The sequence below is a fragment of the Neofelis nebulosa genome, chromosome 2 (assembly GCF_028018385.1).
Source record: "Neofelis nebulosa isolate mNeoNeb1 chromosome 2, mNeoNeb1.pri, whole genome shotgun sequence".
Lineage (NCBI taxonomy): Eukaryota > Metazoa > Chordata > Mammalia > Carnivora > Felidae > Neofelis > Neofelis nebulosa.
The window spans coordinates 4,347,676-4,372,623 of record NC_080783.1 but is presented as its reverse complement, the minus strand read 5'-3'; the positions used below and the strand labels follow the sequence as shown (position 1 = coordinate 4,372,623).

The following is a 24,948-nucleotide window of genomic DNA, read 5'->3' as shown; positions in this document are numbered from 1 at the left end:
AGCCTACTTCTCTGAGCCCCCTCTGACGCCTGTGAAGTAAGTGGGGCCACGCCACAGCTCTCGGGTCCCACGGTTCCTGTCTCTCTTTCTCCCCCCTCCCTACACAGAACCATCACTGTGCTCACCGTGCAGGTGAATCGGAGGAGAAGAAAGAGAAGGAATCAGAAATAAGGAAAGCCCTGGGGTTTCTGGGTGGGACCTAATGAGCCACACGGCCTCGGACAACCTCCATCGTTTCCTACAAAAATGACACTTAGCTGCACGATGCAGTCAAGACACAGAGCAAGGTTTCTGCTTCTGGAATGCTCAGAACAAGGAGATGCGCTTGGTGTTGTGGGAGCATCACGGCTTTGGGAATTCGGAGACCTGAGAATGAATTCCAGCACCCCCCCTCCTCCCTCCATGAGCCATGGGTCCCGAGGGAGCCACTGTTGCTGCCTTTCCAGGGCTTGGGATCTCAGAAGGGCACCCGTGGGAAGCAGCCGGTGTGGTGTCTCTTGTAGGAACAGTGGAGAGGCACATGGGCTGAGCAGAGAGGACCTGCTTCTGAAGGAGTCAATCCTGGTGGAAGACGGTGTGGGCCCAGGAGCTTAGGATATCTGGGGGGGTTGGGGGGGCACCGGAGGCCAGAGTGGGAGAGACCCGCACTGCCCTCTCCGGGTGGGCAGGACACTCACTTTCCCAATTTCTGCTCGTGGCCTCGGGCTCTGCTGGGCAGAGGGTATGGTCACACCAGTCCTAGAGTCGCCTCCAGGGTGAGTTCCCGGAGCCTCGACTGGCGTAAACTGGGGGGGGGGGGGGGGGGGGGGCGGCGAGAGAAGAGTCTCTCTGGGTCCACATACCTTCAAACGACCAGGCTTAACTCGCGGAGCTGTACACGAAAGGGAGGATTTTACCGCATTTCAATCGTATCTTCATTTTAAAAAGGAAACAAGCAAACAAATAAAACAATCCCCAGAACGAAGCATCCCAAGACCTCTTCCAGAAAGAATGCGCACTTGCTGGGGCTCTGCAGGCATGTCACCCCCGCGCCCTGGAGGCTTGACGCACATCCCACGCGGTCTAACTTGTGTTTGCCTGCCCTGTCATGACCCCCTTAGCCTTGTCCCCACTCCAGCCCTCGCAGCCCTGCCTCTCCCTGCTCCGCCGCTGGCCAGGCTCTCTTTCTAGAGCTTCCCAATGCAGCACTCTTGAAAAGACGCCTCCCGCTGTGACGACAAAGGTCCCACACCCCGGGATGAAAGCTGCAAATTCTGTGTCTGGAAAGTGATGGCCTACCTCTATGCTTGAAGTAATTCTGGCGGGGGTAGCGTGTGCCACACAATGTTGCAAGGATTCCATATGTATTCATCCGTGTTATCCTGCCTGTGAGGTAGGGCTATGAATAGCATTTTAAGATGAGGAAACGGAAGCACAGAGAGGTTAAGTAAGTGGCTCAAGGTCACGCAGCACGTAAGTGCCATAGCTGGGATTTGCACCGATGCTGCTTGGCTCTCTAACCTCTACTCCTGCATACGTGGGTAATGTGAATGTACATCATCGATAACGCCACATAATAAGGTCAAAAGGTAGTGGCTGTGTCTGCTACATTCCCGGCCTGGCTCACCCTGCTGAGGATGGGGATCATCCCAAGCCCCCAAGACCTCTTCTCTTACTCATCCCTTCTGATTGTGTGTTGGCTTGAATAGTGGGGTAAGGCTACCTAATTTATACTCTTCCAGATTCCCTATTATTGTCATAATCGTGACATGTGGAGCGCCAAACCCCAAATCTGAATGCATTAGAATAAATAAAATTATTAGAATGAGAAAATTAACGACCCTGCACGTGCTCAAGAGCTCATATGCGGCTTGCGGCCACCGCCCTGGACCGCGCGGATCCAGGCCGTCTCCAGCACTGCAGGAAGGCCGACGGGACAGCGCTGGTCTCGAGGGACCCAAGGTGCACTCTGTCCTTCATCACGAAAGTCACCGGTGAATGCAAAGCAGAGTGCTTATCTCACAGCCGTTGAGGGCTGTGGTCGGCTGAGTCACGGTTCCCAAAGATACTGGGTCCTGATCCCTGGAGCCTGTGAATGTTACCTTATAGGGAAAAAGGGGCTCCGTAAGTGTCACTGAATCAAGGATGTGAGACAGGGAGATGATCCCGGGTTACGCAATCAAAGGTGTTCTCAGGACAGAGGAGCGCGGGGAGATTAAGCACCCGGGGGAGAGGTGGGGGCGGTGAGAGGTCACAGGGGAGAAGGGACGGAGCCACAAGCCAAGAAATGCCAGCCGCCTCCAGAGGCAGCAAGAGAGGCTGAGAAACAGACTCTCCCTGGGGCTTCCGGATGGCGCACCGCGGACCCCTTGATTTCACACGTCCGATTTCCAGAAGCGGGAGAAAATAAACTCGTACCGGTTTAAGCCACTGTGTTTGTGATCATTTGCCACAGAAGCAATGGCAGGTTAATGCAAGGGTTACATGCGTTAGTGTGTAAAGTACTGAGAATTCCCGGCACTGAACGGACGCTCAATAACTGGGAGCCTCTGCTTGTTGTTGCTATCATTTCAGATGAATAACACACCTCAGGTACCCAGTCACCAAATGATTCTAATTGCAAGGGAGGCCAGTGGTGAGTTAGGGCAAGGAGCGCTCACAAGGGCGAGGCCTCTGGGGGCAGGACTGAGGGTTAGGTGGAGGAAGCCGTGTTCCCTGGATGAACAACCAAAGCACCCGCCAGCTGAGCCCGTGTTTCCAAGACTGCGGTATTTGCCAAAAACTGCTATTTCGAATGGTTCGGCCTGCACAGAGGACTATAAACACAAGTGGCTCAGTTTCCAGAAGATTCTCGGCTCCTGGAGCCCAAGTGTGAAGCGACGGGAAACACAGCACAGGAGGGGGCGTCAAGGTGAACCCTCCCCCCTGCTTCACGGGTCGGGGAAGGAGCCCGAAGAGTAAGTGGGGGAGGGGGAGACAGTAGCAGCCACATTGTTCCCACGACTCCGTATCCGAGAAAATCCAAGAGAGTCAAGTAAAGGGCTGCTGCAAATAACCTGAGAGTTCACTCAGCTAATGGTGCAAATTATATAAAATATACGACTAACAGCACGGAGAACACAGTGAGTAATATTGTAGCAACGCTGGGTGGTGACAGATGGGGACCACACCTGTGGCGAGGGCTGTATAATGTACAGACTTGTGGCATCGCTGTGTTGCACACCAAACTAACGTAGCATTCTATGTCCACCGTACTTCAGTAATAAAACAATAAATCAGTAAGCAAAATATACAACTAATAACAGTAGAAAATACTACTTGGAGAAAATCTTATGAAATACAAAAACACCAAAAAAAAATCCGTAACTCTGGGGCCCCGGTATTGCCTCTGTGCTGCCTCATTAACCCCCACAACATCCCCAGGCAGCAGGGGTGGTGACCTCCTCGTGCAGGTGGCCAGGGTGGGGCTCAGGGGCGCCCGGGGCACAGAAAGTGAGCAGTGGGATCTTTCTTTCTTTGCTTTTTTAACATTTATTTGTTATTGAGAGACAGACAGAACATGAGCAGGGGAGGGGCAGAGAGAGAGGGAGACACAGAATCTGAAGCAGGCTCCGGGCTCCGAGCTGTCGGCACAGAGTCCAACACGGGGCTCGAACCCACGAACCGTGAGATCATGACCTGAGCCAAAGTCGGTTGCTTAACTGACTGAGCCACTCAGGCGCCCCTATGAGCAGTGGGTTCTTAACGCTGCATTATTTATCATTTCTCTCCTTCCCTGTCTTTCCTCCTCTCTCTTTCTAGCTTTCTTACAGGCCAGCTAAAAAAAAATCAAAGGCAAATGGTAACTCAGAAGTCATTATTGCAATAATGTATCCAAAACAGCTTTAGTATCAGTAACACACATGACTACATTTTAGAAAATCACTTAAAAAGATGATGTCACAGAGAGAACGGATACAAGTCAGGGGGGTTCACAGAGAGGATGCTGCTGAGAAAACCCCAGTTTTCAACCCCACCCCCCCACCCCCATTAATGACATAGGTGCAAATGGAAAGATTACCAAGAGCACTTTTCTTTCCTCAATTTGACAAAAGATTAAAAAGGTAATAATCTATGCATTCACTAGTGTGCCCACCTCATAGAAGGCTAACCAAGCGCTAAAAACATCGTCTGGCAAATATCTTAAGGACGTGGGAAAACCCAATGTTACCTTTTAAAAAATTTAAAAAGATTCGTAAAGTTGAAATTAAGTACACGTGTGAGGGAAAAAGACTCAAGGAGATTTAGGGAGAACTTTTACAGTGGCGACCTTGGCGAGCCGGGATCAGGAACAATCTTAATCTTCCTCTTTAAGCCCCTCCCCACCTCGCACATTTTCTACACGAGCATGTGTCACTTTTAACGTTGGAAAAACAGGATTCCTTTAAAGTAATGTGAAAACTGAGTGAAAGGGCGCCTGGGTGGCGCAGTCGGTTAAGCGTCCGACTTCAGCCAGGTCACGATCTCGCGGTCCGTGAGTTCGAGCCCTGCGTCAGGCTCTGGGCTGATGGCTCGGAGCCTGGAGCCTGTTTCCGATTCTGTGTCTCCCTCTCTCTCTGCCCCTCCCCCGTTCATGCTCTGTCTCTCTCTGTCCCCAAAAAATAAATAAAAAACGTTGAAAAAAAATTAAAAAAAAAAGAAAACTGAGTGAAAAAACAGATCCTAGTATAACTTGGCAGCTGTAAGTATTGATGAAATGAGCTCCGAATACGTATTCCAAATCATGGGCGTATATATAAACTGTAACTTCTGGTAATTTTTCAAGTTGTCATTTTGTGTCCTGTTGGAATTTTGCTTGAGGATGGGTCATGTTTCATGCTTCAAAAGACAATATTTGCTTTTTATTTGTCTTTGATTTAAAAAAGCAAGGAAAAGGATTTTTATCAAAGTCAATCAGTTAAATGTAATCCAATTAGGAAAATAAATTTGCCCTCGACCTTACGTTACTTCAAAAAGAGGGGTCTTTATGTCTTTGGGAGTGATGCTCCCCATACCCGTGGGACCCTAACTCGGTCTCCAAACTGTCAGGCCAGTGACACCCGGGTGAACTGCTCTCAAGGACTGGCCAGCGAGGGCTGGGTCTCCAGAGGAGCCATGTCCCCAGGAACAATGGAAGGGGCCCTTCCTCCCTTTATTTATTTAAAAAAAAAAAAAAGGATTCTAATTAAATTTTTTTTAACGTTTATCTATTTTTGAGACAGAGAGAGACAGAGCATGAACGGCGGAGGGTCAGAGAGAGAGGGAGACACAGAATCTGAAACAGGCTCCACGCTCCGAGCTGTCAGCACAGAGCCCGACGCGGGGCTCGAACACACGGACCGCGAGATCGTGACCTGAGCCGAAGTCGGAAGCTTAACCGACTGAGCCACCCAGGTGCCCCAAAAGGATTCTAAATATAAACCAGCATGATATCACCCAAAGACTCAATTCTTTTGAAGTTATGCCTTTCTACCCAAATGTGCACAACGGCACAAAATCATCCCAAGTGTAGTCGCTCCGGGCACAATTGTGTAATTGGCCAAGCACGGAACTTGGCGATCCCATCGCCTGCACAATTCACCTCTTCCACATGGAATTCATACACCGCCCCCTTCTCAGCGCCAGGCAGGTCCTGACGGGGCTCGCCCAGTGGTTGGCGGAGGGGCATGTGAGCGAGCAGGTGGTCACAGGACGGGAGAAGCAGTAATGACCTGACATCCAGGTCTCGGCACCCCGCGTCTTTTTTTTTTTTTTTTTAACATTTTTAATTTATTTTTGGGACAGAGAGAGACAGAGCATGAACGGGGGAGGGGCAGAGAGAGAGGGAGACACAGAATCGGAAACAGGCTCCAGGCTCCGAGCCATCAGCCCAGAGCCCGACGCGGGGCTCGAACTCACGGACCGCGAGATCGTGACCTGGCTGAAGTCGGACGCTTAACCGACTGCGCCACCCAGGCGCCCACCCCGCGTCTTTAACAGCCCTGTGAAGTAGGTGTGAGTCTTGTCCTCATATCACAGATGAGGAAACTGACCCACGGAGACGAGGACTCAAGGCTGCACAGCCGTCTCCAGTCTGTGTTCTTAATCGTCCTGCCAGCCGTCAGGGGCAGGGATGGTGGGTGTGGGGCTGGGCAGAGCTCAAGCAGGAGACAAGGAGGAACTCTGAAGGGAGACCCCTCAGGGAGGGTTTCGTGGAGTCTCGGCCTGAAGGAGAAGTTAGTGAGGCAGAGGGGAAGGGCGGGAGGAAGCAGGAGAAGGTGCGTGAGTGGGGACACCGCCTGAGTCCTTGAGGCTCACCCTTTAAGGGTCTCCATGAAGGAGGGGGGCCCACGTGGAGATCCCAGCAGGTGGCTGAAGAGAATCTGGGAACATCTGAGTGGTGCCTGTCTTCCTTCCCGTGCAGCTTGGTTGGAGGGGGTTGGAGGGGGTTGGAGGGGGTTGGAGGGCAGCGAGGAGGAGGGGCCTCGGTGGGTGAGGGTCCGAAGGAGCCTGCCCGGGCCCTGAGGCTTGGGCAGGACACCACTCGTGCTCCAGGGGGACACGGAGTTCCCAAGAGAAGCGGCATCCCAGCGAGGCCACGCTCAGAAATGAGAGGCCAGGATTGCAGGTGCCCAGCGATCGGGGGCGCGTGGCAGAAACCACAGGCTGCGGAAGGAAGTCCCGGGGACCAAGTGGGTGGTCATTCCTCGTTGGACCAGGTGACTACGCTGCGAGCCTATGGGACAGGTGACAGCGCTGTCCACAGCATGTGCCCAGACGCTGTCACACCCGTCCGGCCCCTAACTGTCAGCATGAGGGTTGAGCTTCCCTTCGTGGTCAGGTGCCCTAAGGGGAAGAGAAGCGGGAAAGCATTCTTGATAGGCGTGTGGACGGGCTCCAAATGTACTCAAAACAGCCCGAAAGACGCTCTGTTAAACCGGAAGGCTCGGAGTCACCCACAACCGGCAAATTTAAGCTTTTCTTAGACTGTGTGCAGGAGACGGGGCGGTCCGAGGGCGAAGTTAGAGGCAGGAATACTGGGCTTTGCTATCTGGAGAACAGAAAAACGTGCCTTTTTTAAGGACTGAAAACACTGGTATCTCTGCTGATGGAATGCCGTTACATTTTTAACAGCTTTACTGACGTATAATCGATACATGACAAACTGTCCCTTATGTGTACAGTTTGGGAGGTCTGGGCTCTATATATGCCCATGAAACCATCACCAGAATGGAGAGTAAGGAGGGAGCCCGATAAAGAAAGGAGAGCATATGTGCACATATGTACCACCCTCTGTTAATAGCGGTATTCACTTCTTTATGATCATTACCAGCACAGAATTAACACAGCCTCAAACTCCGCACTTTAAATATGCTTTCACTGAAAATGCCCCAGTTTGCTATAACGTAGCCTTGGTCAATAAGGTGTAAAAGGACAAGTTCACAAATTTATTCAATTTTGAATTTTTAAAAATCATCAGCATTTTCAAATTGTATTTCTATTCATTTTTGAGAGACAGAGAGAGACAGAGTGTGAGCAGGGGAGGGGCAGAGAGAGAGAGAGAGAGGGAGACACAGAATCCGAAGCCGGCTCCAGGCTCCGGGCTGTCAGCACAGAGCCTGACGCGGGGCTCGAACCCACGAACTGTGAGATCATGGCCTGAGCTGAAGTCGGCTGCTTAACTGACTGAGACACCCAAGCGCCCCAAATTGTATTTCTATAATAAAGGACAGAGCTTCCCAATCAAAAGCAATTGATTGCTTCCTTTGTTTTAAAAAATGCTTGGGGCGCCTGGGTGGCTCAGTCGGTTAAGTGTCCAACTTCAGCTCAGGTCATGACCTCATGGTTTACAAGTTTGAGCCCCGGTCAGGCTCTGTGCTGTCAGCTTGGAGCCTGGAGCCTGCTTCGGATTCTGTGTCTCCCTCTCTCTCTGCCCCTCCCTAGCTCACGCTTACACACGCTCTCTCTCTCTCTCTGTCAAAAATAAATAAACCTTAAAAAATATATAAAAAATAAAAAAATGCTTTATTTATTTTTGAGGGAGAGAGTGTGAGTGGGGGAGGGGCAGAGAGGGAGGGACAGAGGATCTGAAGTGGGCTCCGTGCCGAGGTCAATGAGCCCGACGTGGGGCTCAAACTTACAAACTGCAAAATCATGATCTGAGCCGAAGTTGGACACTCAGCTGACTGAGCCACCCAGGCGCCTCGAGCATTAAAATAATTTTAAGAATTATTTATTTATTTCGAGGGAGATAGAGAGTTAGGGAGGGAGAGAAGGAGGGAGGGGCAGAGAGAGAGAGAGAGGGAGGGAGAATCTCAAGCAGGCTCCGTACTGTCAGTGCAGAGCCCAATGAGGGGCTCGAACTCACGAAACAGGAGATCATGACCTGAGCTGAAGTTAAGAGTCGGATGCTTAAGTGACTGAGCCATCCAGGCACCCCACTGAATTGCTTTCTTTAAAAAAATTTTTTTAAAGTTTTTAAATTTATTTTGAGAGAGAGAGAGGGAGAGAGAGCAAGAGAGAGAGAGAGAGAGAGAGAGAGGCACAGAGAGATAGGAGAGGGAGAGGATCCCAAGCAGGCTCCGCACTGTCAGCACAGACCTTGATACAGGGCTCGAACTCACAAATCATGAGATCGTTACCTGGGCCAAAGTCAAGAGTCGGACGCTTAACTGGCTGAGCCATTCAGGTGCCCCTGAATTGCTTTCTTTGAAGAAAGTTTGTTATGAAATTTAAGTGTTGAGGAAACTATCGGAATGCCATACAAATTTAACACGAGTAGTTTACGACGGCCGCGTATCTCTAAACCTTGATGGACGTGTGATATCTGGTGCTGCAGAACACGTTACATCAGAACTTAGATGCACGTTTATGTCGTCACTGTTTCTGTGGGGAGGGGACCAGACGTGGCTGCCCTGGGTGCCTCTGCCTCCAGGTCTGCCACCAGGCTGCAAACCATGGGTGTGGTCTCATCTGAAGGCTCTCTGGGGGAGAATCCACGTGCAAGGTCATCACGTGGCTGTGATGGAAGTTGGTTCTTCCCCGACTGCTGGATCGAGGCCCTCCGTTCCTCCCCGTGTGGGACTAGCACACAACGTGGCCGCTGACTTCTCTCAAAGCAGCGAGGGAGAGAGCCAGAGAGAGGGCAAGAGAGGCAGGCAGGAAGGCAGTGACACCCCATCACTGTGGCTCTGTTCTTCCTTCAGAAGCGAGTTCCAGGTCTACGTCACAGTCAAGGGAAGGACATGACGGCAACAAGAGGTGAAGTCGCTGGAGGTCATCTCAGACGCTGAGACATAAATACCTTTTAACGGGATTCTCTATTGTCAACAAAGTCTCCGGTTCTGAGAAGCCAACCAAAGTTGGTGTCTGAGCGTCTCTGAACCCGGTACGATGCGGCACAGCTCCCCGTAAAGGAAACAGATGGCCAAGTCTGGCCTCCGCGGCTCCTGGGACGGAGCACTACAATCTGCCCTCTTTTTCTCCACCCCCACACCCCCCCACACCCCGCCTTGAAATAAAGCAGATTTTAAAACTGCTCGAATTAGGCTGCCTGCAAAGTGTTTGTTCCGCTGTGTGGAAACTTCTGTGCTCCACAAGTGTCTGTCCTAACCACGTGTGATTCTCTAAAAACGAATACGTTTCAAAAACCCTCTTTCGTAAAGCAAGCTTTAAGTCAGTTAACATTTCACGCAAGGGCATTAAAGAGGACCCTTCACGCAGACCCTGGGGCCTGGTCCCCAGAGCTGCTATCCACCCAGCATTTCAAGGAGGCCCAGGGCCCCGGTGTCAGGTCACCGATGCAGCAGTTGCCTCACAGAATTCTGACAGAGAAGGGCTGTGACTGAGAATCCCAAGCTCATACAAGGAGACGGGCTGGCCAGATCCCAGGACCTGCTTGTGACTGGATCCCTCGGCTTCCAGCAGACATGGCCCAGGAAGCCCCACAATGTGGGGCTATGTCATCTACTCATGACGTTCAATTCCATGTGGTCACAAAAGTACCACATGGACCTTATTAAAAAAAAAAACAAACCCAAAACACCAGCACAAAAAGCAATCTCATTAAAAGAAAAAAAAGTTCGTTCCTGAATTCTTAGCCCTGACATTCCGCTTTCTAAAATGAAGCTTAAAACTCCATGAATCGGGGGGAGGGGGGCCTGGAAGCTCAGTCGGTGAAGATGTCCAACTCTTGGTTTCAGCTCAGGTCGTGATCTCAGGGTTTGTGGGTTCGAGCCCCGCATGCTGACAGCATAGCGCCTGTGTGGGATTTTTCTCTCTCCCTCTCTCTCTGCCCCTTCTCTGCTCTGTCTCTCAAAATAAATAAATTAAAAAAAAACCCCATGAGTCTATCTACAAGGACATGCTTCTGCGCTTAAAAACATACGAGAACCTCAACCCCTACAGAAGAGACCATCGGGACACATCACCGGGCCGCTGGCGCTTACCTGCATTCGATGAACCAATGCCGAATCTGGTCTTGAAGGTTCTCCTTGATATCTGGACCTTCTATTAATTTCAGATCATCCTTGATTGTGACCAAGGCTTCTCTGTATTTCTCTTCATGCTTCATCTGCACTTCATTCCTCAGGGAGGTCACCTTTTCAGCCTGGATTATGGTGGCACTGACTTCATTAAACAGGGGAGGTGGATTCTGAAAACACAAGATCATAAAGGTTCTCATGCCAAAGAACACCAGACACTCGTGAAATATGTCGATGTCTCTGGTGGCGTCTTATCAAGGCATACAAGACATGCACACAGAACGAAAGAATCATGGCTGGCGGGCGGGTCTTAAGAAGTGATTCACCACCGTGGGGAGGAAAGATGGGGATCACTCCACACCATCTGCCAGCTGGGGGGCGGTTAGCTGGAAAAAAAGCATATGCAATAAATACGACAAAAAACTGTTCACACTATGGAAAGTCACATGTTTCCAAATCTTGGTTAATGGGACAGCAAAGATTATAGAGGAAGAAAGTATTTGAAGCAAGTGGAAAGTTTGGGTGCTCCGATTGCAAGAAAAACTACCCCCAAACCAACTCTGCAAACATCCCTTCCGTGGTTAAAGACCTCCCAGGGAGGAAGTTCTCAGCTGACTCCGGACATTCACGCTGATAGTACATCTTGTTGGTACAATGTTCTGCCTTAAAATCTGCTGGTTAGCAAGTCAACAGAAGTCTGGCCAGGGAGTGCCAATCAGATGCTCAGCACTGCTCCAACATCTATGGGGTGGTGGTGAGAGAAAATACACAATCACCTTGAGGGGAGCCTGGCTGGCTCAGTCCATAGGGGATGTGACTCCTGATCTCAGGGTCGTGAGTTCAAGCTCCCCGTTGGGTGCAGCGCTTACGTAAAAAAAAAAAAAACGAATCATTTTGAGACATAATCCCTGCTCTTTAGGGTCCTCTAAAACGGAATTGGCAAGACAGGAGTAATGGATGACATGGTAGGGAACAACGCCAGCCGCCCTGACGACGCTTTGCAACATGGGTTTGGATGGAAGTTTCGGACCAAAAAGGGACTTGGAGAAGGAAGACGCCACAGGGCAGTGGTACCGGCAATGACATCCCTGAAGCTCTGCTTCCTTCACAGATAGAGGATCTGAGCTCTAAGCAGTTCAGAGAGTCAGCCCAGGCCAGAGAGCAGATAAAGGGCACACTCAGTGGTCTGCGGGAGCCAGCCCGCGACGGCTCATGAGAGCCAATTGACCCATTTTCTAGAATTTTGCAAGCTGGCTGTTACATGCATTGTTGGTTGTGAGCATTGTAGAATGCTAATTTCTATAAACTTACAATCAAGTAAATTGCGTTACAAAGCCCTCAATACTCAAAACTCATCACTTCCTAATGGTCTGACTGGGTGTTACTGTATCATCTGCGCTCTCGGCATTATGTATATCTGCCCTAGCGCCACGGTGAAAATACCACATAAAGTGTGCCACGGCACCGACGTGCCCAACTGCGCTGTATCGGTTAGCGGCTCGAATGGGCGATGGGGATATTTACACTGCGGAAATGAGCAAATGCTCCCAAAGTTGAAGCAGAAGTTGCTCTGGTTTCTGTTTACTCTTTTTTCTTGTGTTCAGTTTTCATTTTGCCGAAACACGCCCATGAGCGTAACTTGCAGACTGGATACGTGCAGCCGTGAATCTGCTAAGTACTCGCACTTTGGAGGTGTTTCCCGGCGTCCCTCCCACCTTTGGCAGCGACCTTGGAGGAAACTTCCAGCAGGCGGAGCCGCCCGTGACTGGCTTGTCGGACACGGATGTTCCTCGTACATAAGTTCTTCTCCCTCCTGCTTTACCCTTGGAGCTCTGAACGTTTATCAAGATGCGCCCAGGCGGGGACACTTACTCATTCATCACACTCTCCATTTGGTGGGTCTATTCACTATAAAAAATTGCGTCTCCGACTCTGAACATTTCCCTGCTATTATTGCCTCTTCCCCCATTTCTCTCTCTGCAATAAATGTTAGATAAAATTGCCAGGCCACCAGATCTATCTTCTGCTAGGCTGAACTTTTCTCCTGTATGTTCCATTTCTCCTTTATCTATTTGCGCGGTGTTATCGGAGGTTTCCTGAACATTACCTTCCAGAACTAATTTGATTTTCAGTTATGTCCATTGATTAATTTGGATTTATTTATAATTTTTTAAAAAGTTTACTTAGAGAGAGAGAGCATCCTGGGAGGGAGGGAGGGAGGGAGGGAGAGAGAGAGAGAGAGAGAGAGAGAGAAACCCAAGCAGGCTCCAGGCTGTCAGCACAGAGCCTGACGTGGGGCTCGAACGCACGAACCGTGAGATCATGACCTTAGCCAAAGTTGGATGCTTAACCGGTGGAGCCACCCAGATGCCCCTGGGGAGGTTCTTTTAGAGGCAACGTATCCTCAAATCTACTGGTGACTTATTTATCCACATTTTCTTTTTTTCTTCAAAATTCTGGAGAGCTTAAAAAAAAACAACAACCAGATTCCCAGTTTAATCCTGGGAGTGAGGAAGAATCAAACTAGCAGTTTTGGAAAATCCTCAGGTGATTCTGATAACTATCCAGGCCAGGGTTTGGTAACCTGTAGCCCACAGGTCAAACCTGGCTCAAATGCATGTTTTTGTGAGTAAAGTTATCCTGGATCACAGCCGAGCCCATTTATTTACATATTGTCTGTGGCTGCTTTCGTACTACAAGGACAATGTTGGATGGTTTGTGGCAGAGACTGTCTGGCCTGCAAAGCCTAAAATGATGACAGAGAAGGAGGAGGGGGAGGAGGAGGACGGGGAGGGGAAGGAGGAGGAAGGGCTGTTTAAAAGAAGCATCACAGAAGATGATGCACGTATCATTTCCCGAATGAGTACACCCTCACTCTACAGAAGTAATCCCTCAACCCTTACAATAATCCGGCCAGGCGGGTATTTTTATCATATGAGAAATGAACCACAGAGGCTAATTAACTTTCCCAAATTCACACAGCTGGCAAATGGGAGAGGTAGGAAACAATCAATCCCTGGCTTATCTGACCCAAAGCCATGGTATGGGGTTTGGGACAGAAGCCTGGATGTAAGTTGAGGCTCAGCCATTTGCTACCTCTAGGAGTTTGTAAAAGGCATTGACACTGTTACGGTTTAGTTTCCTCCTCTTTAATGGGAACAGTATCACACTGCGAAGACTGAGTGAATCGCCCTATGTGAGATCCTGTTACAGAGCCTGGCATCACGTGAGCCCTCAGTGCCTTTACTGTGGCCGCCACCATATCAGCAGGTGCACCGACGTCTAAGTGTGTGAAACCCAGGAGTGCTAGGGGGCTACCATATAAAGAAAATTTCAGGGGTAAGAGAAAAACATTGAAGTTCATTTCAAAAGCTTCAAAACAAATACAGGATAAAATGCAAACATGAAACAAAATTTTGCCTTGTTTACAAAAGACATTAACAACATTACAAATTTAAATTAATTAGTTGGAAAAACATAATCTTAAACACTCAATTGATGCTATATACTAAAATAAGCTCCAAATGGGTGAAATAGTTAATTGTAACACGTATGCACATAAGTGCACACACACACACACACACACGCACACACAATCTCTGAGAAATACCTGTGAACCTCTGGGAGTGATTTGTCAACTAGAAATACAATCAAGATGCTGTTAGAATACAGCACCCACTCAACAACACAAAGTCAGTGAAAAAAGATGAAAAAAATTACACATATAACACTTTAAAAATATGCATTGAAAAGTCTAAGGAAATAATCCAATTGTCTGAGTTAAGTATAATGAAAACATACTTTTATGGTAGGAAAAAAAAAACCCAAAACCACTTTATAAGTGAATCTGGAATGAAAATCATAGGATCACTTTAAAGAACAACGTTAAAAACAAATGATCTAAGTTTCCTTGCTATGCGTGTGCTCAAATGCCTGACTCTATATTCCGTATCTTGTGCCAAAACAGATAGAAATTTCCTTTATTTAATCATTTTAAAAAGTACCCAATTCTTGTATTTTCCAGGTGATATTTTTTATTCCTAGTATGTACATTTTCAACGTATGAAGTAGAATCTTACAATTCACATATTTTTACCTGATCTCTTCAATGACTATTAAAAAAATTTTTTTTAATGTTTATTTATTTCTGAGAGAGACAGAGACAGAATGCGAGTGGGTTAGGGGCAGAGAGAGAGGGAGACACAGAATCCGAAGCAGGCTCCAGGCTCCGGGCTGTCAGCACAGAGCCGGACGTGGGGCTTGAACTCACAAGCTGTGAGATCATGAGCTGAGCCGAAGTCAGACGCTCAACCGACTGAGCCACCCAGGTGCCCCACTTCAACGACTATTTTAAGTTCACTGTGTCCGTGAAGAGGTTAAAATAGATCTGTACCCCAATTTTTTTTGTCTGCGATGAATGTGTAAAATTGTTTTGAAGTCTTGCATTAATTTTCTGATTCTCTATCAGCCAATCATAGGATCTTGCTTTACCCTCCCTTACATTGTTCTTATGGTAATTTACAGCAGATTTCTTTCATAGATGTACGCATGCAAAATATATTTTTAGCTCGTCTTTTTCCCTTTTGTCTCTAAAAATGAAACATTGAGGAGGTGACTCTGATTTGGGTCTTGGCAATAGCTCCAGAACTCTGCAAAGCGTTCAGCCAACTTCCTTACACTTGCATGATCTTTGAGCGAAGCAGAGAAATTTCTCAGCTCTCACTGGAGTTTTGCAGCAACCCCAGTGGTATGCACTCTGTCCTGAGCGTTCTTCCTCTACGTTCCCTGACTGGCGTCCACGTCCATTTTGGAGGCAGATACGAAGATGTGACTATCCCACTGAACAGACGAGGACCCTGAGGATCATACTTAAGTGGCTCTCCCAAGTCGTTCTACATTAAGGAAGAAGCTACTAGTAGGGTTTCCCGGTTCCTTCCGTTCTGTGTGCCTCCCGTGACACCATGCTGTGCCGTTAATACGTGTGTATTCATGCATGTTTCTTGATATAGACTTTCTCTGACGGAAAATACATTTGGGGTCATTTGCAGCTTCTTTCTCTATAGCTGCTTTTGAATTTAAAGGTTATAATATATTTAGGTCCTATGTTAATGAGCAGCTCTTCCTTTGGGCTAAGATATCTCTTCCTCGTTAGCAACTTTGGTCATATGGAATTCAAATTTGTTAACTCACCGCATAAACAGCAACTCATTTAAAAATAAATTACAAATATTAAAGGGAAAATAGAGAACATGATAATATAGTATATATTGAAATACATCAGCTGTAGAATAATGCATCTTAATGAAGGCTTCCCGTGTGAATAAACCATTATATTTACAAGCTTTCCACAGTTAATGACCCGGAACCGCATAGCGAAACCTACGTTTATAGCAAGGTCCTCTGTCAGCAAAAATATACATATTAATAATTGATGTTGCCGTAAACATAGGACATCTGATGATGCTTCCCGGGTTTGCGGGGAAATAGGACTCCACGGTCCATTAACTTAAAATGCTTATCTAATGTTTGATGGGCTTTGTCTTTAAAAATCCTTGTTCAAATTAGTCAGATAAAATGGACATTTGTCCACATGAAAATCTGTTCAATTTGTCAGTCACAAATACACTTGCAGATAAGTGATTTAATGCTGGCAACTTTCTCCAGAAGCTCATTGTCTTGGGGGGGTTGCGTCTTTATGGTGCTTTGTTGTCACTGAAGGCGAAGCCGAAACGGGTCTGGGGGAGGGAAAGAGTCCACTCTGAGCAAATGACCATCCCGTGAAATCTCTTGCTGTTATCAGTGCAGAGATTAATTAGCTCCAGAGCCTTCTGATCGCAGCGTGTGCTGGTGTTCATTAGGAAGCATCTAGAGGCGGGCTCAGTGGGCTCCCTGCTCCCGCCTCACGCTGTGGAGGAAACAGCTCTTCGGTGGATCCATTTCAAGATGGTGTGTGCGCGTGCGTGTATGCTCCTTAGTTTATGAAAACAAGCCATTTTGTTCCGTCATTTCGTTCCAGAGTAACAGACCTATATTTATATGTGTGTGTTTATACAAATACACCTACTTAAAAAAGAGGAACCCAGCAGAAGAAGTGGAATAAAATTGTAAGCAGACCCATAGCCAACGGTAGTCTCCTGCCCTCTGCCCAGAGTAGTTATGGTAAGGCCTTATTTTAGGATGCCGCAATTTTAGTGCATGCAAAACTATTAGATAATAAAACATTTTCTAGCTCGTTAAGCCTAACTTCTAAAAATTGTTTCGTAGATTTAAGATTTGCTTCCTTAGGAGCTGGGCTAGGACAGTCACGTTGAGTTTACAACTAATAAGTGATAGAAGCTTACTCAGCCACATTTGTGTCCTACTTTCTTTGAAATATATATATATTTTTCTTGAGAGAGAGAGAGAGAGAGAGAGAGAGCGCTCAGGTTGGGGAGAGGAGCAGAGAGAGAGAGAAAGAGAGGGAATCTCAAGCAGGCTTCATGCTCAGCATAGAGCCCGACTCAGGGCTCAATCCCACGACCCTGGGATCATGACCTGAGCAGAAATCAAGAGTCAGACGCTCAACTGACCGAACCACCCAGGTGCCCCTCTTTAAATATTTTTAAAATAAACACTTCGATGCCACTTGTAGGCTGTGAGGCACTAGTTTAAGTGGTTTACAAATACTAATTTATTCCTCCTAATAACCTTATGAGTAGGTGGCATTATTATCTTCATTTTATACAGGAGGAAACTGAGGCACTGAAAGGTCAAGAACTTGGCCAGGGTCACACAGCCATGAAGCGGCTTTGGCCCAAGGCGTCTATTTCCGGCACCTCTGCTCCCACCCTCTATGCTCAGCTGTGTCTCTCCAGTGACAGGTTTCTTCCAGCTTAACCCGTTTTGTCTGAAAATGTTAAAAAAATTTTTTTTTTTAACATTTACTTATTATTGAGAGACGGAGAGAGAGAGAGAGAGACAAAGCACGAGCAGGGGAGGGGCAGAGAGAGGGGGAGACACAGAATCCGAAGCAGGCTCCAGGCTCTGAGCTGTCAGCACAGAGCCTGACGTGGGGCTCAAACCCGCAAATTGCAAGATCGTGACCTGAGCCGAAGTCGGACACTTAACCGACTGAGCCACCCAGGTGCCCCTGAAAAAAACTTTTCTAAATGGGAACGATAGATCATACTTTAAAAAATGTTCATTTGTAATTTTGGTAGACACTGCCGATGCTTTCCCGCAAAGACGTTGCAAGATTTACTCTTCGCACAACAGGGTACAACAAAGCCCATCTTTCCATACTTAAATAGATAAAAAAAAGTTGGGCAGTTTAGTAGGCAATTTAGAATCACGAAGGATGTGAACATCTAAACCCACGATATTAAATCATTTGAAGAAAAGGAACAGCTGGTGCTCACATAGTGCTTACTGTGTGCTCTAGGTGAGACACTATCTTAAATGCTTTCCAGAGAGCAGTTTCCTTAGAAATTAACACGAAATCTACGAGTGTGGTGCCATGGCCATCTCCATCCCGCCTGTGTGGAAATCGTGGCACCCGGAAGTCATGTCACTCCCGGAAGTCCCCACAGCTGGGAAACAGTAGAACCAGATCTGAACGCGGATGGGTGGGCTCCTGAATTCATGGCCTTCACCACTCCACCTGCTACATTAACAGACTGTGTAACAAGCCCAAATCTAAGGTAGTTGAGGATGAACGTTCTGCCCTTGGATGTAGGCTAAGAAATTCTGGGATCAGGGGCGCCTGGGTGGCTCAGTTGGTTAAGTGTCCGACTTTGGCTCAGGTCATGATCTCATGGTTTGTGAGTTCAAGCCCCAGGTGGGGCTCTGTGTTGACAGCTCATAGCCTGGAGCCTGCTTCGGATTCTGTGTCTCCCTCTCTCTCTGTCCTGCCTCGCTCATGCTGTGTCCCCCTCTCTCTCAAAAATAAATAAACGTTTAAAAAAAAAATCCTGGGAACAGGCTACAAAGGAAGGATAAGGAAGAGAATTCTTTTTGTCATGTAATTTCTCATGGTCTGGGGACGCGGAACAAGAATAAAGCAGAATTAAAATAGTAACAACTTAATATCAAACGAAAGGTTTCTGAGTAGGTAGGCTGTAAATCCCATTTAACAGAAAATGGTGCCCTCCCTCAAGCTCTGATCTCTCTGCCCAGCCTAAGAGCCTTTCGCGTACACCTGACCCAGGGTCACTGCTTTTCCTGGGTTGCGAACTGTTTTCTGGTGCATCACACACAGTGTGTGTGGCTTGTGGGGGCAGCGCTTGCTGCCTTAGGGGACTGTCACAATTCTCCCCCCGCAGCTACATGGGGTGGTTGCAGATCAGAGTCGGACCGCGTGCGCTGCTCCAACTCCATCACTTTCTGAGATCCTACTTTTAACAGACTAATTTCAAGTTCATTAATCTGAGTAGCAAATAACAAAGGCCAGGAGAGTGTGTATTTTGAAATTAGTGGCATGGGTATTTTCTGCAACAACTTATTTTGGAATATACTGTGTTTCATTATGTAGACAAGTTATCACACTTCTTCATGATTCATTTATTGCGACAATGTACTATGCTTTTCCAAGATGATTCATGTTGGCCACTGCTCCTTGAAGGCCTATCCTACCCCAAGCTGTAGGTCAGGCCCTTTACCTGGAATCTCTCTGTGAAATAGGTGGCAGCATCCTGCTCTTACAGAAGAAGAAACTGAGGCTCAAGGGAGGGAGGGTATGCCACCCAAAGACCTCCCACAGGCCCCCGTGTAGAACTGGGTGCACAAGCGGGCCACCCAGAAACCTGTCTTCATCAACATGGCGGAATAGACTCTTTAAGCTGGTGCCTGGAGACATGCGCTCATTTCTAAGATGCTGCCTCCCCCAGGGACGCTTAGGAAACAGTTCTTTTGCCTTCAAAAAGTAAACTAAAACTAAAACTACACAAAACCCCCACGAATCATGACAAATCTGTTTTTTTTTTTCCTGAGAATAAATTTCCAGAAACAAACATCATTTGAACTGTAATGAATAATATATATGACCAAGCTGGATGATGTCGGTTTTGGTTGGAACTAAAGTCGTGACCACAAAGAGCACGTCCTCTTGGTCCTTCTCTCCTTTTGGCTCTGAGAACAGTTCCCAAGGAAGAGCCCATGACCACCGATGGCTCCTGACATATATACAGGCTTCCCAAGTGGGGCTTCTGAGGGGGCTGTGTTTCAGGAGCTCACTGGGGGCCCAAGCTCCAACTTTGGGTTATTATTCTTATTATCATTTATTTATTTATTTTGAGAGAGAGACATAGAGAGTGAGCAGGGGAGGGGCAGAGAGAGAGGGAGACAGAGAATCCCAAGCAGACTCCGCACTGTCAGCGCAGAGCCCAACATGGGGCTCGATCTCACCAACTGCGAGTTCATGACCAGAGCTAAACCAAGAGTCAGACGCTTAACCGACTGAGCCAGCCAGGTGCCCTGGGGTTATTTGTTAATAAGGAAGACCAGATTGACCAACAGATAATTTATAATACAGCTTGTTTGATGTTAGAATCTGAAGGTGAGCAGGGTTTTATGGTGCTTTGAAGACTTAGTTGACTCATTTCCAAGCGACGGCTCTTCCTCTTTAATAACTGTCCCCCAGCGTTATTATAATGAAAACATTGCTAGCTCCAGGGTAACATAAAATATACGATGGGCACGACCATAGGACAAATTATTTCAAAGGGATCCACAGAATGAAATATATTACATTCATTAATTTTCCTTCCGCTCGATTCACCCCATTGGCTCTGCCAATTAAAGTAACTGCACATGAATTTTGAGAGTGCTATTTATTTTCTTTTGTAGATTTTAGAATATAAATATTTAAAATGGCAATATCAAAAAAATAATTTATATGACAATGGTAAAGGGAACATTTGGTCAGGAAAGGAAGGCATAATGATGTCTGTTGCTCTAATTCTGGCTTTAGTTACTAAATACCTGGAAATAGGCCAAGCTTCCCAAAACATACAAATACTCTTTTGATCAGATAAGTCAATGGCTTATTCACTGGCATGATGGAACGAAATGAAGTTATGGAAAAATGGAATTTTAAAACGAGTGGACAATATCTTCATTAGTGATATAGTGGAAAATATATTCAATTGAAAACATTTCTTGGATTTGGGGTAATGGCTTTGTGTGGTTATCAGCCAGAGGACAGGAGATATCATTCTCTTAAAAATTGAATCCATACATTTCTCGATGGTGTAAAATTTCCATAGAATACACACTACCAGCAGGAGACGTACTTGGAAGAAAAAAAAAAAAAGGCAAACCAGAGAAAGTCACATTTAACGCAAAACAGACAAGTTGCTCTCTTTATATTATCCAAACCCTGAACTGCTGAAAAATTAACACAGACTTCTTTGATTTGAGCTGAAAAGATATAAACTCCAAAGTAAAACAGAAAAAATACAGTAATAAACACGTAATTCTGTCTTTGTGTGCTATCAGTGTAAGCAATTAAGATTCTCGGATGAGAAAGAGTGCTAGGCTATTCCCGAGTTTCTGGCTACGTGTTACACGTAATAGACATCCAGGACATGCATGCTGAATTAAATTAAAAGGAAATTGTTGAACCAAACTGCTAATGTAAAATTTCATGTCAAACTTAGATGATCTTAGATTGAATGTTTTGACTGCTAGTTAAGTTTGGAAAGTACAAAGTTGGAGTGAACCATTGTTTTTTTCACGATATCGTACATGTGTCTGCCTCTTCAGGGCTGGAGAGAGAAACAGATTTATATCTTTGTCTGTCTCCCCATCCATATGCACCAAATGATGTGGAGGTCTTAGGAGAAAAAAAATTGGTATGATTCTACGCCCACTTGCTTTCATTTTAAATGTGTACTTTTCCCCAGTTAATGAAGTAAAAGTTTAAGCATGTTGAAAAATACAATGACAGACAGAGAAACAATCTTCCAAAGTCACCACATTAAAAAAAATGAATGCTATTGTACACGGTATCTTTTCTTTCTTTTGCAAGTGCATAGATGTGTGTATATATTTAGTTGAAATCATATCAAATTATATGTGTAATTCCAAACCTTGAATTTTTACTTTGAGCGTTTTCATGCCATCAAAAACTAATCATAAACATAGTTCTCAAAGGTGACATACGACTGCATTAATGTGGGTCCACTAGAAGTTATTTAACTACGTCCTTACTCTGAACCGGCTTTATCCCCGATTTGTCATTATCAAAAAGAACCCTGGAGGAGACTTCCACGGGCATAAATCTCTATTTCGGAGGTTTCCTCAAGACAGAGATAGAACGTTGTGGGGACAGGATGTAAACATCTTAACCTTCTCGCACTTTGCTCATCGTCTTTTAGAAAGGCAGAGTCCACGTAACTCATGGCGTCGCCTCCCACCCTTGCCAATAATTACAACTTGAAAAAAATTTTTTTCTTTTGCTTATAAGATAGAAACAACTTAGCTTATTTCACGAATTCTTTTTTTTTTTTTAATGTTTACTTATTTATTTTGAGGGGGGCAGGGGGAGAGAGAGGGAGAGAGAGAGAGAGAGAGAGAATCCCAAGCAGGCTCCACGCTGTCAACACAGAGCCCAATGTGGGGCTCGATCTCACAAACTGTGAGATCGTGACCTGAGCCGAAACCGAGAGTTGGTCATTTAACCGACTGAGGCGCCCAGATGTCCCATATGTCACTAATTCTAAGATGCATGGTTTTCATAATTAACGTGTCCAAAATTAGGGATGGATGTGGATTACAATCAAGGTGGTGTTTTGTTTTATCTGACAGTACTCTCTTTAAGAGCATGTAAAAATCACGATGCGTCTTATAATTGGTGACATCTCAGATTCAAGGAAACGCAGTATCTCATTTAATTTTTGATTTGTGTTTTTTGACCACTAGCAAATAGTCATGATTCTCATAGAATCATTTCAGTATACGCTGCAATGTCCCAGTGAATTGAAAAACAGGTTTTTTAATTGTGGCTAAACAAACAAACAAACCCATAAGAGGCACTTTTTAGGGATACAGTTCAGCAGTGTTCCGCGTCCTCACACTGCTGTGAAACAGATCTGTAGAACTTTTTGATTTTGCAAAACTGCAACCCCACACCCATTGGGCAATGACTGCCGGCCCCCCTCCCCCGCCCCCTGAGCCTTTGGCAGTCATGATTCTGCTCTCTGTGTCTCTGTTTCTGATGACTCTGGGTGCCTCATACAAGTGGAATCGGGCAGTATTTATCTTTTCGTGACTGCTTATTTCACGTCACACGATGTCTTCAAAGTTCGCCTATGCTATAGCATGCGACAGGCTTCCTTTTTATGGCTAAATAGTATTCCACCCAGTGAACGTGTTAAATCGTAGACATCAGCAACGGCTGGCCGGGACTGCTCACCCACGTGGCTCTTTCAGCACACCCAAGCAGGTGCACAGCAAGAGATGGGCTGGGGTCCCAGGTGTCTCGATACCAAAGAGAAATGTTGACTCATTTTTTTTTAAACTCAGAGATCAAAGGGAAATCAAGAGAATAGGTGATGAAGATTGAGGTATTTCTTAAATCGTACATACATACTGTATGACTGATCGTATTTTTTAAGACAATAAAGGCTGGATGTCACCATTTAGGCTTTATAAACACGTGCAGTGGCATCAGACCCCTCCACCGGCTGACTACACCCTTCCAAGTGTCTGGAAGATGGCCCTGAATTCTTTCCACAAGCAAAATAATTTGTATTTTCAATTCTGTGCTGATAACGGAGGTGGTGCACAGGGGTCATAGTGGCAGGGTGGAGTGGTTGGTCCAGGACACGGGGCCAAAGGGAGATACAAGATATTCCAACATCAAGTGTATTTACCCCGCCGTTGGTTACTTAGAACGTGCCATCATAACACGGATGAAAATTATACAGCAGTAGCCCGAATGTGGGGCTCAATTACAGCTTTTTTATATTTAATAATATCGCTGATAAGATCTCATAATTTATTTAAATCCTCAAGTCCCAGAAAAGAAACTAATATTTTTATATGAGAAGACCTGATAGAAATATGGGTGAAAGGAACACGTCGATGGTTGATCACAGAACTGAGAGAGCTATTGTGCCTCACTGTGCTCGTATCACCCACACACTGGTCACCACCTGATTTCTCTAAAAGTGAGAAGGTGGAATGCAGTCTTAGAAAATATAACTTAAATACAAAAAGGAAAGAGTAATATAATGAAACCCACTTTCCTACACTGGTTACAAAAGTATAAATAACATTTGTTATTTTTTTACTTATCACGTTATTCTTTGAGTTCATATATATATATATATATATATATATATTTAAAATTTTTTAATGTTTGTTTATTTTTTGAAAGAGAGAGAGACAGAGTGCAAGCGGGGGAGGGGCAGACAGAGGCAGAGACACAGAATGCAAAGCAGGCTCCAGGCTCTGAGCTGTCAGCACAGAACCCGATGTGGGGCTTAAACTCACGATCTATGAGATCACGACCTGAGCCAAAGTTGGATGCATAACCTCTCTGAGTATATTAATTGTTAAAAATAGAAAGCAAGAAAAATCATAAATCCTGATTTTTGTCCTATTGAGATATACATTTGGTAAGAAGTACACAGACGTGGGAAAATGTATTGTGAATCGGTATTATTTAAAGTTTCAGGGCACCTGGGTGGCTCAGTCGGTTAAGCGCCTGACTTCAGCTCAGGTCATGAGCTCACGGCTTGTGAGTTTGAGCCCCACGTCAGGCTCTGTGCTGACAACTCAGAGCCTGGAGCCTCCTTTGGATTCTGTGTCTCCCTCTCTCTCTCTGCCCCTCCCCCGCTCATGCTCTGTCTCTCTAAAAAATAAATAAACATTAAAAAAAATTTTAAAGGTTCAGTTAAAAAGAAAGCTACAGATTGTCTAAACCATGATTCCTACCATTTGCTCCTGGGATAAAATTTTGAACATGTACTTTATCTGTAATTTTTTAGACATAAAAAACACGTTTATTGTAGAAAAGTGTAAAAATAAGCGAAATCATTAAAAATAGGATCACGGGGTTCACATTTTACACTTGGCACGTTACACAGAAACTCTAAACACACTTCTAAAGCCACACAATGGCACGTTTTAACTGTGTGAACTGTTTCTGGGCACCTGTCTACCAAGTATAAAACTGCTCTGATACGAATATTATATATCGTAAATGTTGCTCACATTCGTTTTTTTTTTTTTAGCATGGAGATTGCAAGGGTCAGGATTACTGAGCAAACAGGCCTAAGTGTTTTTTTTTTTAAATGTGTTTGATGTTTATTTATTTTTTGAGAGAGAGACAGAGAGAGACAGAGCATGAGTGGGGGAGGGGCAGAGAGAGAGAGGAGACACAGGATCCGAAGCGGGCTCCAGACTCCGAGCCATCAGCACAGAGCCCGACGCGGGGCTCGACCTCACGAATCGCTAATCATGACCTGAGCCAAAGTCAGATGCTTAACCGACTGAGCCCCCCAGT

General features: G+C 46.1%; 1 protein-coding gene across 2 annotated transcripts in view; it reads right to left on the bottom strand.

Moving 5' to 3' along the window:
• The window catches only part of IQCA1 (IQ motif containing with AAA domain 1), a 153,308-nt gene that overhangs the window by 108,385 nt on the left and 19,975 nt on the right, over positions 1-24,948 (bottom strand). For both annotated transcript variants that reach the window (XM_058700248.1, XM_058700256.1), the window contains exon 6: positions 10,425-10,630. In XM_058700248.1, coding sequence (XP_058556231.1) covers positions 10,425-10,630 — 206 coding nt within the window. The remainder of the gene's footprint in view (positions 1-10,424; positions 10,631-24,948) is intronic.